General features: G+C 45.1%; 1 protein-coding gene across 12 annotated transcripts in view; it reads left to right on the top strand.

Annotated features, from left to right (window-relative positions):
- The first annotated feature begins 7705 nt into the window (after positions 1-7705).
- SYNJ1 (synaptojanin 1) overlaps positions 7706-15553 on the top strand; it is a 49360-nt gene continuing 41512 nt past the window's right edge. For 8 of the 12 annotated variants that reach the window (XM_039379633.1, XM_039379634.1, XM_039379638.1 and 5 more), the window contains exons 1-2: positions 7706-7754; positions 9134-9279. In XM_039379633.1, the coding sequence (XP_039235567.1) occupies positions 9156-9279 (124 nt within the window). In that variant the 5' untranslated portion in view covers positions 7706-7754; positions 9134-9155. The remainder of the gene's footprint in view (positions 7755-9133; positions 9280-15553) is intronic. The other 4 variants (XM_039379643.1, XM_039379644.1, XM_039379642.1 and 1 more) reach the window with 1 other exon arrangement.

Here is a 15553-nt window from a genome sequence, read left to right as displayed (position 1 = left end):
GTCCCGCGCCTCCCGCTGGCCCCTGCCGTTTGGATCTACCTGGAGGCTGCCAGGGGTCGTCACAGGTTATTAATGAGTGTGGCAATAATCAGGGCAGGATTTTGAAGCTTGCCACGTCCATAGCCAAACCTTATCCAAAGCGAAAGAGACCTCGCAACTGGTCAGAGGAGGTGACCCCCATCCGCAAGCCGGTGTGAGCATTTCCTGGAATGAAAATACGGAATATGGGTTTCTGTCCCTGATAATATGATGATTCAGAATAAAACAAATCTTCACAGGTTTAAAGATAAGAATCCAGTTCTTACCACACCAGAGAAGTGTTGGGATCAGAAGGCTCATTGAAAACCTTCTCCATCAGCAAAATACCCTTTTATAGAAATATCCTTTAATTTTTAAAGCGAATATCCTTTTATTTTGGGATCAGTGGGTGAGCTTATCTTCGCTTGGGAGTGTTCTCCCTTCTTGTCTCCTTAAACATACCAGAAGCAGCGTGATTCCTGATCTTTGGAATCCTACCTGCATCCCAGCAGAAATATTTCAACATCTTTAATGAACACGGAGGATCAAACCTTTACCTGGGGTCAATCCCTGCAATCCCACCTGGATTCAGTTTATAATGGCTTCGGGAGAGGGTTTTTTTTTCAGGGGACTGCACTTTATTTTCCTCCTGGGTGTGGAGAGAAGGTCTTCGGATTTTTTTTTTTTTTTTCCGGCCGGGTCATTTTTGGGTTCTTCAAGCCCCGAGGGAGGTCCCGGTTTCGCCTCTGCCCACTGCCTGGACGCCTCCTGGGAGCTGCTGAGGACTAAAGGAGCTCCCATTCGTCCCCCGCTCTCCCCGCTTTTCGCTGGACGGACCGGCACCTCCGTCCCTTGCCGGCTGCCGCCTCCAGAGCCCGGGGCTGGCGCTGCCTGCGGAGGGGCTTCAGCCGCCCCCACTCTGCGATACAGCCAGATAGTCCCTGTGGGGGGCTCGCCCTGGGGTCTCGGCCCAGCTGCCGCGGCTGAGACCCGCCCTTTGCCGCGTGGGCTCGGCTGGAAGCGGGAACCGCTCCCTCGTTCCCCAAAAACCGGCACCTCCCGGGGCCCGGCAGCGCCCCCTGCTGGGCGTGGCTGTAACTGCGCCGAGGGGCGAAAAGCGGCTCCTTGTTTTCGGTGGGAGTTTGGTTACGGGGCTGCTGCTTGTTTTGTGGTGTTACCTATATATATATGCGTATTCTTTACTAAAGAGCTGTTATTTTCCGCACCTTCTCGACTGGAGCCTCTAATTTCGAAGTCATAGTTACTCAGAAGGAGGAACTTGTTTTTTCTTCTATCTCGCCCTTCTTAGCAAACATTTTTGTCTCGTTAAACTAAGACAATAGGTCTAGGTACTTTCCTTTTCCCATAGATGGACTCTCACCTGCTCTTCACTCTCACAGATCTCACTTGCTAACCATAAAGAGTCCAGCAGCTGAGCCCACGCCAAATGTCCGAGAAGGAAAACTCACAGCTGATTTTACTCTTTCCCAGAAACCAAAGACACTTCTCACCTATTCCTACCATCCAAACTCTCAATCTTACAGCCTAGATCGAAACTGAGCAGTTTCCAGATACAGCCCAAAAAAGAGAAGTGTGCCAAGAGAGAAAGCTTTCCCTGACCTACCCCTTCTAATTGCAAATTTCGAGGCACTCCTAATTAAGTGACAGTCACTTTCCCCTTGCAGCCTTTAAACTGTACACACCCCACATTGCACTGCACAGGGAAAGAACAGGCATGGGCTCAGCTGCTGGACTTCTTAGGGTTAGCAAGTCAGATGTGCAATAGTGCAAGAGAAGGTGAGAGTCCATCTTTGTGAAAAGGAAAGAGCAGAGCCCCAGGGTGTAGTGTGTAGTTGAAAGGCTGCAAAGAGAAGGGCTAATCCTGTAACTGGTTTTGCCTTGGCCTGTTTTACTCTACAGGAGCTGTAGTAGACACTCTGGACTCTACCAGACTGAAAGTGCTTCAGTGTACATCTACCTGAGAAGAACATGCAGTGCAGAGTGGGATGAGTACAGTGGGTTCCTCCACGAACTTCTCCCTCAGACCACCAGAGACCCCTTGAAAAGCCAAACTGTAGCAGGTAAGGAAGGAAAGACACCTCTGCCTGACCTGTTAGGGACAGCACAGATCCTGCTGGTCCCAAGGATTGGGAATGTGGTGGGAGCCAAAAGCACCTTCCCCAGGCCGGAGAGTCTTTCCTAAAGCACCATCTCTGGGAAGCAAAGGGTTACGGAAGAAAAGGAGGGGTTACTTACAACAATAATCATAATAATATTGGGGAAGAGCAACAAGTCCAAGGGAGCAGGAGGGATGCTGAGCTTCAAACAGTGTTTGAGTGAGGCAGAATCTCCTGGGATGTATAAAAGACAGCTCCAGGTCTGGGATTACAGGTTCAGTGCAAACTCCTCCTGTGCACGCTCTGTATTTGCCTCCTGCTGGCACTTGGCACCTTGGGCATGTTTAGGTGCAAGTGCACTGGTGCACTTGAGGGATCAGGAAAATTGGCACTAAACCACTTCGCACAGGGCTGACTCTGAGCTCTTGCTGGGGAAAGCATGTGGCACCTCGGACGTTTCAATAAAACCAGTTTCCATTAATCAAAAAGACGTTAATTTGGGCTTGAAGCCAGACTGGTTTCAACATCGCCTGGCCCCTCTCAGCCCCCCACTGATAGATTTGCAAATAGGGCATTGTCCTAATGAGTTGCTTGGTCACTTCCAGGGGAACGTCTTCCTACACCCTTAACCAAAGCAGTCGTGTAGGACAACATGGGCTGTTTGTGGAAGGCCTGATTCAATTGGGAAAAAAAAACCTAAACAAACAAAACTGCCCCAAATTTCAGGGTGAAAACACAGTGCTGCTTTAATAGGAGCAAACACAAAGTCTGGCACCACGTTTCCTCTTTATTCCTGGTGTCCTGGAAACCCACAGGGAAATACAATCCCTCAGACCCTGCATTCCTGAACACGAGGGTAACTGGAGTTTTAACCAGATCCCAGTGACCTGTACAACTGTGTGGACATGCGCATAAGCTCATCACTCCATCCAGCCCATCCCTCATGTCCAAGAAGTCCCAAAGAAGACTCCAAAAAATCCCAAATCCTCCCAGTCCTCCACTGCATCTATGCTGTGGCCAATGCCTGCAGTAAGCCCAGCTCAAGACTGTCACCCAACCCTGCATCAGATCCATCCCTGGGAGAGCTGGAAATACACCAAGAGCTCGGCTCCCTGGGGTCCTGAACCCTCAAACCAATCCTCAGACTCACAAATAATGACCGACCTGCACCTCTCAGCACAGCCAAACACCACAGCTCTGTTATCCCAAATTAACCTGGCCATTCACTCCTTCATCTCCTTCATCTCTACCATTTTCCAGCAGACACATGTAGGGCCAGACTGGAGTGTAAAAGAAAGCCATTTCCCAGGGAGTTAATCCCAGCAGACAGGAAAAGAGAAACGTGTCCCTCTGATTTACCAGCCACCACAAGCAGGGCCAGGTGCCCTCCAGTGCAGGGCTGGAGGCTGTTGGGTTTGGCTGCTTAAATACTAAAGCAGTTGGCATTGCTGGGCTGAATTGAGATCCCTGGCTGACCACACCCTGCCATCCCTGGAGTCTCTTCCACTATCCCTGAGGCAGGAGCAGCAATTCTACCTGTTGCTGCTCCCAGCTGTAGCCCAGCACTTTCCGTCCTCCCATTATTTGAAAGCCCCTGGAGCAGACTGTGCACCTGGAATTCCTCAGGAACAGGGAATTGTGCATTTTACATAAAATAGAGGTCCCCTTCAGTCCAGCCCAATTCCTGCTACAATTCCTGCCTTTTTTGATCTAACCCTTCTGTTTTCCTAACACCTCCTTCTTGAGCCTTTTCTAAGCTGTGTCCATTCCTCACAGGACTCTGCTAGGACATGAGAGCCTGAATGTGCCCCCAGTTGGGATGACAAGTTGCCATCCTGGTTTTAATCACACTCTGTGTTCCTTTGGGATTCCTGCAGCATGGCCCCATTTTTCTTTACATCCCAGTTAGCTTTTAAAGCAAAAAATCTCCCTCAGGGACTGCATCCCGTTTTTTCCTGCCTCCTACAAAATGACACTGACTGTAAAATTGTGTTGTATTCTACAGACCCATTTTCTGGTTGTTTTCCCCATTGTCAGTTCCTAACGAGGCTATCTGTGATTGCAGAATCTCCCAGGTCATGGGGTCACCAGGAGTCAGTCAAATTTACCCCAGTTTTTCAGGATCATCACCAACATGTGCCAACACAGTACTGGAGGGCAATGTCACCATGATGTCTCCATGATGCCATCCCAGACCTGGGATTGTGGTCCCAGAGGGTCCCAGTTCACAGTTTAGGAGGTACAGAAGGGTCTGGGGGGCACCTGGGGGGTCCCAGAGGGTATTTTAGGGTCCCCAACCCATATCTCCCTATTGTGACAGACAGGCAGGAGCCACGCCCCCATCACTGTGGATTTTTCTCTAATTATTTTATAACGAGGAGTCATTAACAAAGCATTGGGGAGGAGTGTGTGGGGCACCCTATAGGGATGTGGGCCCCCCAGAAGGACACCCTCCAATCCACCTAGGGGACCCAGGGTTGCCCCATAGGGATGAGATTATATAAATTATATATGACCCCCTACACAAAATATATATGCCTCATATGCCCTGGGGGGTGTGTCAGGCACCCCTATAAGGCCCAGGGCCCCCAACCCCATTAGACTTGGGGGGGGGGGGGGCAGGTACCTCCTAACCAAGGAGTTTGGGGTGTCCTGAGAAAGGCTTTGAGAGGCACTGAGGGATTTAGGGTGGTCATGAGAGGGCATTTGGGGAACATAGAGGGGTTTGGGGGGTCCTGAGAGGGGATCTGGGGGCACAGAGGCTTCGAAATGGGCCTGTTAGGGTACTTCAGGGGCATAGAGGGGTTTGGGTGTGTCCTGAGCAGGAGGGTTGGGGGAGGCTGGGGAAAGGGACAAGAGAGACTGGAGGTATATGGGAGAGATTGGGAGTTGGAGAGGGATTTTATGGGAGACGTGGGGAGGTTTGGAGCTCCCTGTGAGAAACAGAAACCCAATCGGGCAATTTCCAATCAGAATTTTATTATATGATAAAAGCAAATTCAGCGCTGGGTGATCAGGGAAGGGGTTCAACAACTCCCAACGCCTGTCACACCCAAAAAGTACAGTTGTTCTACATTTATTCCCACTACTTCATGCATATTCATTATACCTAAGCATAAACATTACACATTGTTAAGTCAGATATTCAACAGATGCTTTCTTAACAAGAATGTTATCTATAAGCATCCATAATATATTGTCAAATCAGACATTCAGCAGATGTTTGCTTGCTATCTATACAAAGTTATAAATTTCAAGAAAGGTCCTATTATCTATCTAACTAAACAAAATTGTCTCACTATAAATCCTACACAAGGTAAAAGGGAGGTAACTTGTTTTATCTCTTTATAGGGGCCCAATTAAGTTTTACGACTTGTTTTTCTTTTCTCTCCAGGTCATATTGAGTTTACACTGTTTCCTCTTAATCAGCTCGAATTATTTTCTCAGTTTATCACATCCCTGAGTGTGTTTTGGGGGTTGCAGGGTTTTGGAGGTCCCTGACCTGTTGTTGCCTCCAGTGCTGGCCCTGGTGATGGTGCAGGACAGCTCTATGGGGGGGATCTGGCTGCACCCATAGTGTTATTCTGTTTCAGGAGCCCACATTCAAAATTTGTATGGCACCTGCAAATAGAGTATGTCAGGGGGTTGCTCCCACACTGGAGATGCCAGGACAAAAAGCTGGTCTTTACATCCCCTGGGCAGCCTCTCATCTGCACCAACAACACGAGCGCCAAGTTCTTTCTTTGTGTAAATAAATGTACTGCCATAATTTTTTGCTGTCCTTTTATTCTAGAACCTTATTTTTGGGAGCAGTGGCTTGATGACTCAAATTGGGAAGGGGACTTGTGTAAGGAATTAATGGCATTTCTAGCTGGGAAGAAAAGTACAGATCCCCAGTGTTAGGCTGTGAGGAGTGGGGTAGTCCAGCAACTGCTCCTGTCCCGGCACATTTTTCTGTGCAAGATGTAGATGGAAACTTTTTGGTTTAGTTTTTTAGATTGAGAGAATGTGATGGTGTCTATAGCTGAGAGGGAAAATAGAGGGAACCAGGGTGTTTGCTGTAGTGTACAGGCTGCAAGAGGAAGGTCAAGGCCAGCTTTTTGTTCCAGGACCTTTTGTGTGGGAGCAGCTGCTGGATATTTTCAGTTTTGAAGCTAGGCTCTGTGATAGTGAAAGACTACAATGGTACAGAGAGCTGAGAAGCAAAGGGCAGAGCTCCAGGGGGTGTGTGGTGCAACACAAGGGATGCAAATTCATTGTGGAGCCAATAAGATCTGAGCACCTAAAGGTGCCAGGAAAGAAAGCTGTTCCTTCCCTTTACCTTCCCTGGGCAACCTCTCATCTGCACCACCAACACTGGTGTAGGTGCTTTCCTTCACAAGGAAAAGCACTGTCATCCACTTTCAGGAGGCCAACTTTGAAATTTGAATCTGTGCTCCAAAATTTAATACATCCAGAGATTGCTTGTGCTGGAAATTATTAATAATTATTATTGTATTTTAGTGTCTTAAGTCTTGCTAAATACTCAGTGAAGTCAAGTGGAAATAATCTTAAAAGGAATAGTTAAGATCACTTCCAAAGGGGTGAATTGTTGGAAATGATACAACTTTCCCAAAATTTTCATTAGTGGTAGCAGGTAGCTAAGTTCTTTTCCTCTTACAGACTCTTGTCGATTTGATCTTTAAATCACCAAAGCTTTGAGTTTCTCTGGATTGTAGCTATTGAAACTCTAATAATCTTCAATAAACAAAGCTTGATGGAGCTGAGGATTGAACACCTGGGATCTTAAATTTATGGTCCTTCAAAGACACGTTGGAGTAAACAGAAGATTCAGAGGGCAATAACAAAGACATTACAGCCTGCAAGTTGGAGACTCTCTAAGGAAAATGATAAGAGGACCAAAGAATGAGGACCAAAATTAGTCAGTGAAGAACAGAATACTAATTAAATGAAGAGAATCGGGTAACTTAGAACCAATGAACATTAATTTATTTGCTAAAATGTATAAATACATGAAAAGTCTTGAAAGGGTCATAGGTAGCTGGAATGATTCGCTACCTGTTTCTGGCCAGAATAAAGTAATGCCTGGCTCATCAACACTTAAAAGGTAGTGCTGGAGGGTTTCATTTCTTCCCGACTATTTTCAGTGACAGTGGGATTGCTGGGGTGTCCTGTGCAGGGCCAGCAGTCGGACTGCGATGATCCCCGTGGATCATCCTTCAAGCTCAGGGCATTCCGTCATTCCATTCCTGCTGCCGGGAAGAGGCCGGCTTTAGGCGGCTCTCCGCGCTCCCACCCGACCCGGGGCACCCGGAGCGCCCGCCCTCACAGCCCTGTGCCCGGCGCCCTTCACACAGCGCCGCGTCCCAGCCCCCAGGGCCACTCCCGCGCCTGCCCCTCGGGTTTTGCTCCTCGCACGGAGCACTCGGCAGGACGGGAGGCCCACCGCCTTCACCGCACGGCCGCGCTTCAGCGCAGCCCCGCGGCCGCCCCTCCGCGCCGTGCCCGCCCCCCGCCTTCCGGGGCGGGCGGCGCAGTGCGGAAGGGACGCGGGGCCGGGAGGAAGCGGCTCCCGCCGGCTCCGCGGCACCGGGCGGGGCGGGCGGGCGGCGGCCGACGGTGAGCGGGGCGGCACCGCTGCGGCCGCGGGCTGGGGCCGGGACTGGGCACCGGGGGGGCTTCGGGACCGCGGGGGGGCTCGGGCGGGGGCGCCGCCGGCGCCAGGCAAGATGGAGCAGGCGCTGCCCGCGCCGTGCCGGGGACGTACCCGGGGACGTACCCGGGGATGTACCCGGGGATGTGCCGGCCCGGCGCGGGGAGGCTGGTGGCCCCGAGCCGGGAAGTGCGTGTCCGCCCTGGAGGTCATGGAGCGGCCGGGAAGGGAGGGCACAAACCCCCGCTTCTGCCGTTCGGGAGCAGTCCTCCTTCGCTGTGTGCTTCCTGACCTTCAGCCCTTAAGAATCACGCTGCTCTCGCGTTTGTTTAGTTTCTTGCTGCGTGGGGTGTCTGCTTTTCAAATTATTATTATTTTTAAGGTCTCACCCCCGCGGCTGACGGGCAGCGTCACTGCTGTGGTACTGCGATGTTTCAGCCACTGCAGGGCAGGGTTTAAATCCAACCCAGCGAAAAAAAGGAAAAAAACCCAACCAAACAAACAACAAAACAAAAATAGGTTGACATTTCTGTAAAATCTTTTAAGATGTCTTGGTGGCTTCAGTGTTTAAAATATATCATCTTTCTGTACAAGGTCAGAATTAGTAAAATAGATACAAAAATTGAGGCCTGCCCAGACTTCTGCCCCTCTGCTTTAGGCATTAGTTTATCATTAGCATAGTTGCCACTCTTCCTTCCATATTGGTGGTAGCTGGAAAAGCTTATTTTTCTTTTTTTTTTCCCTAAGAAGAAATCCTATTTACTAAGTATTGTGAAAGAAATTGCTTTAAACTCAAAGAGAGTGAAAAAAAAATTGCTTTAAAGTGAGTGAGAGTAGATTTAGATTAGATGTTGGGAAGAGATTCTTCCCTGTGAGGGTGGTGAGGCCCTGGCACAGATTGCCCAGAGAAGCTGTGGCTGCTCCATCTCTGGAAGAGTTCAGGGCCAGATGGACAGGGCTTGGAGCAACCTGGGCTAGTGGAAGGTGTCCCTGCCATGGCAGGGGGTGGAACTGGATGGACTTTAATGTCCCTTCTAACCCAAACCAGTCTGGGATTCTATGAAATTCTCATTGTCTCCAAGAAGCTGTTAAAAATTTTTAAGGTGTTTCTTTGAGTACGTCTGGCTTTGAAACATTCTTATGTCGTCTTCAGATAATACTTACATTTGTTTTGGAACACGAGATAAAATAAGTCTCATGAGGTAGAAAGAGGGAGCAGGTCTTTTTGTTGTTGTTTGATAAACACATAAAATCCCCAGGAACGACGTGGGTCAGACCTGCTTTGCAGGAGGTGTCTGGAAGCACGGGGAGGTTTCACTAACAGACATCATCTTGTGTTGGACAGGGCTGCCTGTGATCGGGGCAAAATGGCTTTCAGTAAAGGATACCGTGTCTATCACAAGCTGGATCCGCTTCCCTTCAGTGTGATCGTGGAAACTAGGAACAGAGAGGAATGTCTCATGTTTGAATCCGGAGCTGTGGCTGTGCTCTGTAAGTCCATCTGTTTTGATAACTACAGTGTAGAAAGGTGGCAGACTTGACATGGTATAAGCTGTTTATTTGTGGAGTGTAAAGAGGCAACTGTTCTGTTTTCCTATTTGCTAATGGAGAGGGTTGTGATTTAAATGGGAAAAGAAGGAGAGACATTTTCTTACCTTCACCTGTTGAGAGTCTTACACAGTTAATTGCATTTCATCATGCATGTGTATTTTCATGTCCACTTAATTTTCTTCTAATTGCTTCCAACAACATCCGCTTATTTCTTTGCTTCTGAACAACTTTCTTTTGAATATGTGATAAGTCATTGACAAGCTAATTCTCTGTGATGTATTTCATAATAAAAAATTCTATATTCTTAAATGTTACATCATCGTAGTTTGTTTTTATCTCATTTTATTTTGTCCCTGTGTTTTTAACCCATCTTGAGACTCTGTATTGATTTGTCTTGTAATAAAATGAGTAATATTTGGAGCAAGGTGTCTTGCATTACAAAGTTATTTTTACATGTTTTAAGTAATAAATGTATGAAATATTTCCCTTAAATTCGTTAAATTCTGCCCCCTCTTTCCGAATAAATTCTTCCAAATAAATTTTTGTCTTCCCCCCCCCCCTTTTTTTTTTTGGAGGATACTGAGAAGTGCAGATGAGAACCATGAAGCCTCTACATAGGGTTTTAAAATATCGTTTGGTTAGAATTCTTCAGGAAGTCAGAGCACCTGGTTGCACAGGGTTTCTAAGCTTGGTTTTGACTCTTTTGTAGAAAGCTTTCATACCATGGAGGTAGTTTTCTCTTTAGCTGGTGCCTGTTAGAGGCCTGGCTGTGATTGGTGTGGTAGCTGTGACTGTGTGATGGTCTAGGTGAAGAACAAGGGGTGCTTTTCTCCTGTTTTTGTAATTATCTTCTTTTTTTTTCTGATACAGTTTCTTCTTACTATATATTTAAGAATATATTGGCAAGGCAAGGCACTGTGTGGTGTGGATTGGGAGTAAGTGTCCAGCCATAAAGCCACTGAACAGGGTTAGTGCAAGCACTAAAGTGCTTTGAAGATTTGTGGAAAATGTTATTTTAGCATGTATTTAGTAACTGGGGAGCATGCTTAAGCTGCTTAGGGGCCAGTGCCTGAAAAATTATTTATTCCTGAAAGTTATGCTCAAAAAGGGCAGTAAGTCAGTTGCTTTTTATGCTGGGATACACTGCAGGCATCTGGATAAACTTTCTTCCCTAAAAATTAAAAACGATTTCCAAGGTCCTGTACTCTTCTGTGCCTCAGTTTGTTACCAAAACGAGAAAGCAGGACCTGAAGGAAGCTTGAAATCCTCTCTTCTTCTTTGTTCTGTACTTAGTGATAGGATGTTAATAATCTGTAAAATGTTGTCCTTGAAATTCTAATTGGTAGGTTGCAGCATAGCAAACGTTCATACTCAGCTGGAAGTAGTTACTCTGAATATTGTTTTCAGTAACCTTAATCAGGAAGCTGCTTACTCTTTTTCTGTCTGGTACATGGGCACAGTCTCCCAATGAATACTTAGCAGTGGCATTTTGCTTTAATTCTCTTTATTTAATTTGTGTTTAATTCCCTGAATTCTTTAGGTACTGAAACTTTTGCTAGTGGTTGGAAGATGACAATCTTAAACTGACAGCAGAAAAAGCCCAGGAGTTCCTCAGCTCGGGATTTTTTTTTCCTCTTTTTCTGCTTGCTGTTCCTGTCTGGTATAATTTCTTTTTAATACTTATTTAAATGAGTACAATTATTAGTGCTCAGGAAAGATTTGTAAATTGCTACTTCTCCAGCTCTCTTGCCATGCCACAGAACCCAGCCAGAAGATTCCAGTCTGTAGCCAAACTTCCAGCTATTGGTACAAATAAAAGACAAAGTAATGAGAAACTGTTCCTTGGGGAAGATTTCCTGTATGTTTGTAAAATCTGTGTGAATAGACAGAAAAATAGTCCAATCAAGCATATATCAATTTAAATCCATAACAGCACCACTTTAAACTGCTAAAAACTTGTGGGTTTTGCTGATGGTGCCAACCCTTTTTAAACTACAAAAAATTGACAATACTGATCTCAAACTGTAAGGCACTTTTCCAAATATTTTAATAAATACTGGAAATTAAATAAGGTGGTCAGCCTGATCATAGTTATTACCAGTATGTAGAATGTATAATATGTGCACAACCTAGTGAAATGCACTTTACCATTAAAACTGATTCTGTGTCTCAGTTCTGAGGGCCTTAGTGAACTGTACCTCCTGGAATATCCACATATAGAAATTTGGCTTTGAAATGGGCTAAGAGAAAGGACTGAAAGCTTACTGATCCTTTAAATGTCATCTCAAAGGAATCACATCTGTCATTTTGCTGAGGGAAGGATAACTGCGTTAACCTTCATCCGCTGTGCACTCAGTGAGGCACTGCAAGACGATGATTCAGAGGATTTAGTTAGGCCTGGGTATGAGATGCTGCACAGCTCAGATGATGGGTGATTTTCAGTGAGTGCTCTATGTGCTGTTGTTCCAGTCAACAAAGTCAGAGGGAAGCCAGGAAGAGGATTGAGGTGGATAGTTCAGAGTTGGTTGTGTAATTATTGTCTGAATGTGGGAGCAGCCCAAGCCACGCTTCTGCTTGAAGTTCCCCGTGTGGATCAGCTGTGGCCAAAACAGCTGGGCAATACTTTGCATGCCTTTATACATTCAACCCCTCTTTTATCCACACACTCCTAGTACTGTATCCTTAGCCTGAGATACTGCAGTCTGAGGGGGATCGTGCCCAGTTTGTTTCTCAAGGCCTGATGAGAGCACTTGGGTTTAAATGTCAGCACCCTCACTGCTGATTTGTTTAGAATTTAGTGGGAGGATGTTGTAGATCTATTTTTCTAATTTGCCGTATGAAATAGACAGTATGTTTATTCCTTGAAGTAGGACTCTTAATAAGATATTACCTGTAAAGATTTCATTGACTGGGTAGGAGTGTGTTCTCTCTCCCTGTTCCTGCTGATGAGTCATCCCAAAAGGAGTGGGAAGCTGCCTTTACTCCTGTCGCCTGCCAGGCGTACAGGAGAATGTTCTGTCATCTGGGAAAACACTGAGTGGAGAGAGCAGGAGCATCGTGCACATCCTTGGACTCCAGTCCTGTGGTAGAGTTGAGAGCAGGACAGGTGTGAGCAGGAGGCACTGTGCCCACCCCGAGCTTTCTGTGGGGCTGGAGGAGAGCCGTAGTAACCTGTGTGCAGCAGGCGTCTGGTGTTCATGGCTAGCACTGCTACTCGTAACACTTCTTGAAACAAAAATTCTCCCACACATTTAAATCCAAGTGCTTTTACCAGGCCTTGAGAAGCAAGTTGGCAGGATCCCCTCAGACTGCGGTATCTTGAGCTGACCCAGTACCAGCAATGTGTCGATAAAAGAGGTGTAGCAAAAGTAATGAAATGGTTCTTCAGATGGTTAATTTATAAATGAAAGTGGTGACTCCACTCTGATTGTAATGTCACCTATGTGGTAATGTTCAAGTGTTAGTTTTAATTTAAATCCTGAAAGTTTAACCATCCTAATTTGAAAAAGCCTGAAAACTTCAGTCTTAAAAGCACAAAATTAAACTATGTAAGAATAGTCCGTAAGTTTTTTAGATTTTAAACTTTTTGAGGTGACAGTAGCATGAACTTTTTCTTGTCTGATGTAAATGAGGAGTCTTGTGCCTGAAGGAACTGCATATTGTGTCTTTGTTCCCAGCTCAGTCTTATATTCTAGATGGAGGCTGTAGCCACTAACTTGAAATGTGTGGTCATGGCAGTCTGTGAACTCACCGAGAACATAAATATAGAAAGCCTACATGGTGACTTTTAATATGATCTGGGCTTTATAATCGTTAAATTTGCAAAACTAATTTCTAATCTGGAATTAAGCAGAATACATGTTGAACCAAGTTATCCTAAAGACAGGATTGTTGATGAGGTTTCATTTGTGTAAGACTGGGAGGGCTGACATATTGCCTTTAAAATAATTGAATTAGTTACCTTAAATGAGTCCGTGATTTGTAAGGTGTGATTATTACAATGCACATTTAAAAATACTGTGACTTGTTAATTCTTAAGGAATATTGACTTGAAATTATTTTGCTCTTTTTCTGTGACACTGCAAATGGGGCTTGCTGGATTTCTACAAGAACGCATTGCAATTTGACTTGAAAACCACATCAAAAGTGTTGTGATTTTGTGGAGATCAATGTTGGTTTGTTTTGGTTTTTTGGTATTGCTAAATAACAATTGCGAAAGGATAAAAAGTTTTCAATTCTTGGACAAGTAAGGAGAGGGTCAGTAGAACTGCCTTGGGTTTCTGGAGACCAGACTTTGGCCTGTTGAGGCGGCTGTGCAAGGTCCCTTGGGAGGCTGTGCCGGTTCAAATGGAAGAGGATGGGGAGGAGTGTGGTGGAGCTGTGTCTTCTTCCTGATTTCATCTTGGTTTTCAGAAATCTCAAATGCTTTTTCTTGATGTTGTAACACTCCTGATGGTGGGAAGTTCCTTGTTGTGCATTGCCCCAAAAGCAGGAGCCTGGGGGTGGGCGAGCAGGGGCCAGGGCAAGATGGATGAAGGGGAACCCATTTGATGTTTTCCCATGTGAATTTTGACCTTAAAAAAAAAATGGGAAAAGTGCAGGCAATGCCAGATAGAAATACTTATATGGTTTCTGTGGAAAAGCTTTGCTGAATGCATACTGAATTAAGTCCAATGTCACTGAAAAACATCCTTGGAAATGCTTTTGGTTGGTCCTTGGGCACTTTGTTAAGAAAATAATAGTTGACAGGCCACAGTAAGTTTTTCTATTTCCATTTATTTGTTTTTGCAACTCTTTGGTGCTTTGTTAGGGGTGGCCTTTTTTAGTTGTTCTGAGTTTGCAAAGCGCGTGCTACTTAATTTACTTATTAAGGCTTAGCAAGGATAACCAGCATTCTCTGCAATGGAAAAAGAGAATAAATCCATCGTAGACAGGAAGGCCATTGTTCTGAAATGTCATTTAATACTGGCAGGCACCTTTAAGAAAAATACTGCAAGAAGTTTGAAACTAAACCTCATCTTTCATTAACAATTTGAAATGCGGAGGAAGAATGTGGCAGCTCTCTGGTTACCAAAGTTGAGTTTAGAAGAGTACGTTGATATCACTAAACCCTTGCTGAAAAACAGTTTGAAAGAACCAGGTTTTGAAGTTTAGAAGTTCTTTCCAGCCTGGTGGTCTTCTGGTTGAGAAAAACATGGTTTGATGATGCTGACAAAATGTGTTTAGATTGGCTGCAGGTTCTTAACACTTATTCTGGGAGAGGATTTTGGAAATAAATCCTCATGCTGCTGTAACTCTCTTATCTTTAGCATCTGTATTACAGGAATACAGGGTGTCAGTACAAATAGGTAAAGAAACTTCTTAAAAATCCACGTAATAAAACATTGAATAGGGTTAGATTTCAAACTGCAGTTAAATAATTGTTTCATCTATATTGGATTTTCTGATTCACTTTGATTAAGAGAGCTGGCGGATATTTGAACAGAAGGGATAGGCTTGTGCACAGGCAGGGCTATGCTGAGCTTAGGGAATGGTCATTAGGAAGAGCAATTCTAGATAAAATAGAGCTTTTTTTATTCTAAATAACACATAGCTAATGTGAGAGAGAGCGTAGCAGAATGCCAGGGCAGTAGGCACTTTGATTGGCTCTTTAGGTCAAATTCTGACTTTTTTAGTGTCAAAGTGAAAAGCAGATAATTTCTGAGAAAGGAGACAGTGCTGATCATTGGTGACCCAGAAATCTTGATCCCTGTAGATCCACTGCCAAAGCTGGATCCTGCTGCTTTGCAGCATCTCTTACCTGGCTCTGCTGCCAAGCTTGTGGGCCTGGCTTTTTGAGTGCTGATTAAAGGGCTAAAGTGTTACATTAACTCCAGGGTGAGTAATGGCAGATACACTTTAATTTCTTCTAAAATATTACAGGGTGTTTTTTCAAAACTAACTGTGAAAACTGTGTTTTCTTAATCTGAGATATTTCTTTTAATTACCATTTTTTGTGGACCTGCCAGAGTTTTGCTTTTCTTGGAATATATATAAAAATAGTTAAAATGCACTTTTGATAATCTTGTTTAGTTCTTTGGAGATAATGCTGCCACATCGGGGTTTCAATAGTTGGAGAAAAAAGATAATTTTTTCATGAAAAAAGCAGCATTTATAGAATGACAGAATCACAGAATATGAAGTGGAAGAATATGGAAGAGACCCAGAAGGCTTA

Source organism: Pipra filicauda, unplaced genomic scaffold (assembly GCF_003945595.2).
Source record: "Pipra filicauda isolate LSUMZ 115617 unplaced genomic scaffold, ASM394559v2 scaffold171_size1565689_pilon, whole genome shotgun sequence".
Taxonomy (NCBI): domain Eukaryota; kingdom Metazoa; phylum Chordata; class Aves; order Passeriformes; family Pipridae; genus Pipra; species Pipra filicauda.
The sequence above is the reverse complement of the archived record's forward strand: the minus strand, read 5'-3'. Positions and strand labels throughout refer to the sequence as shown.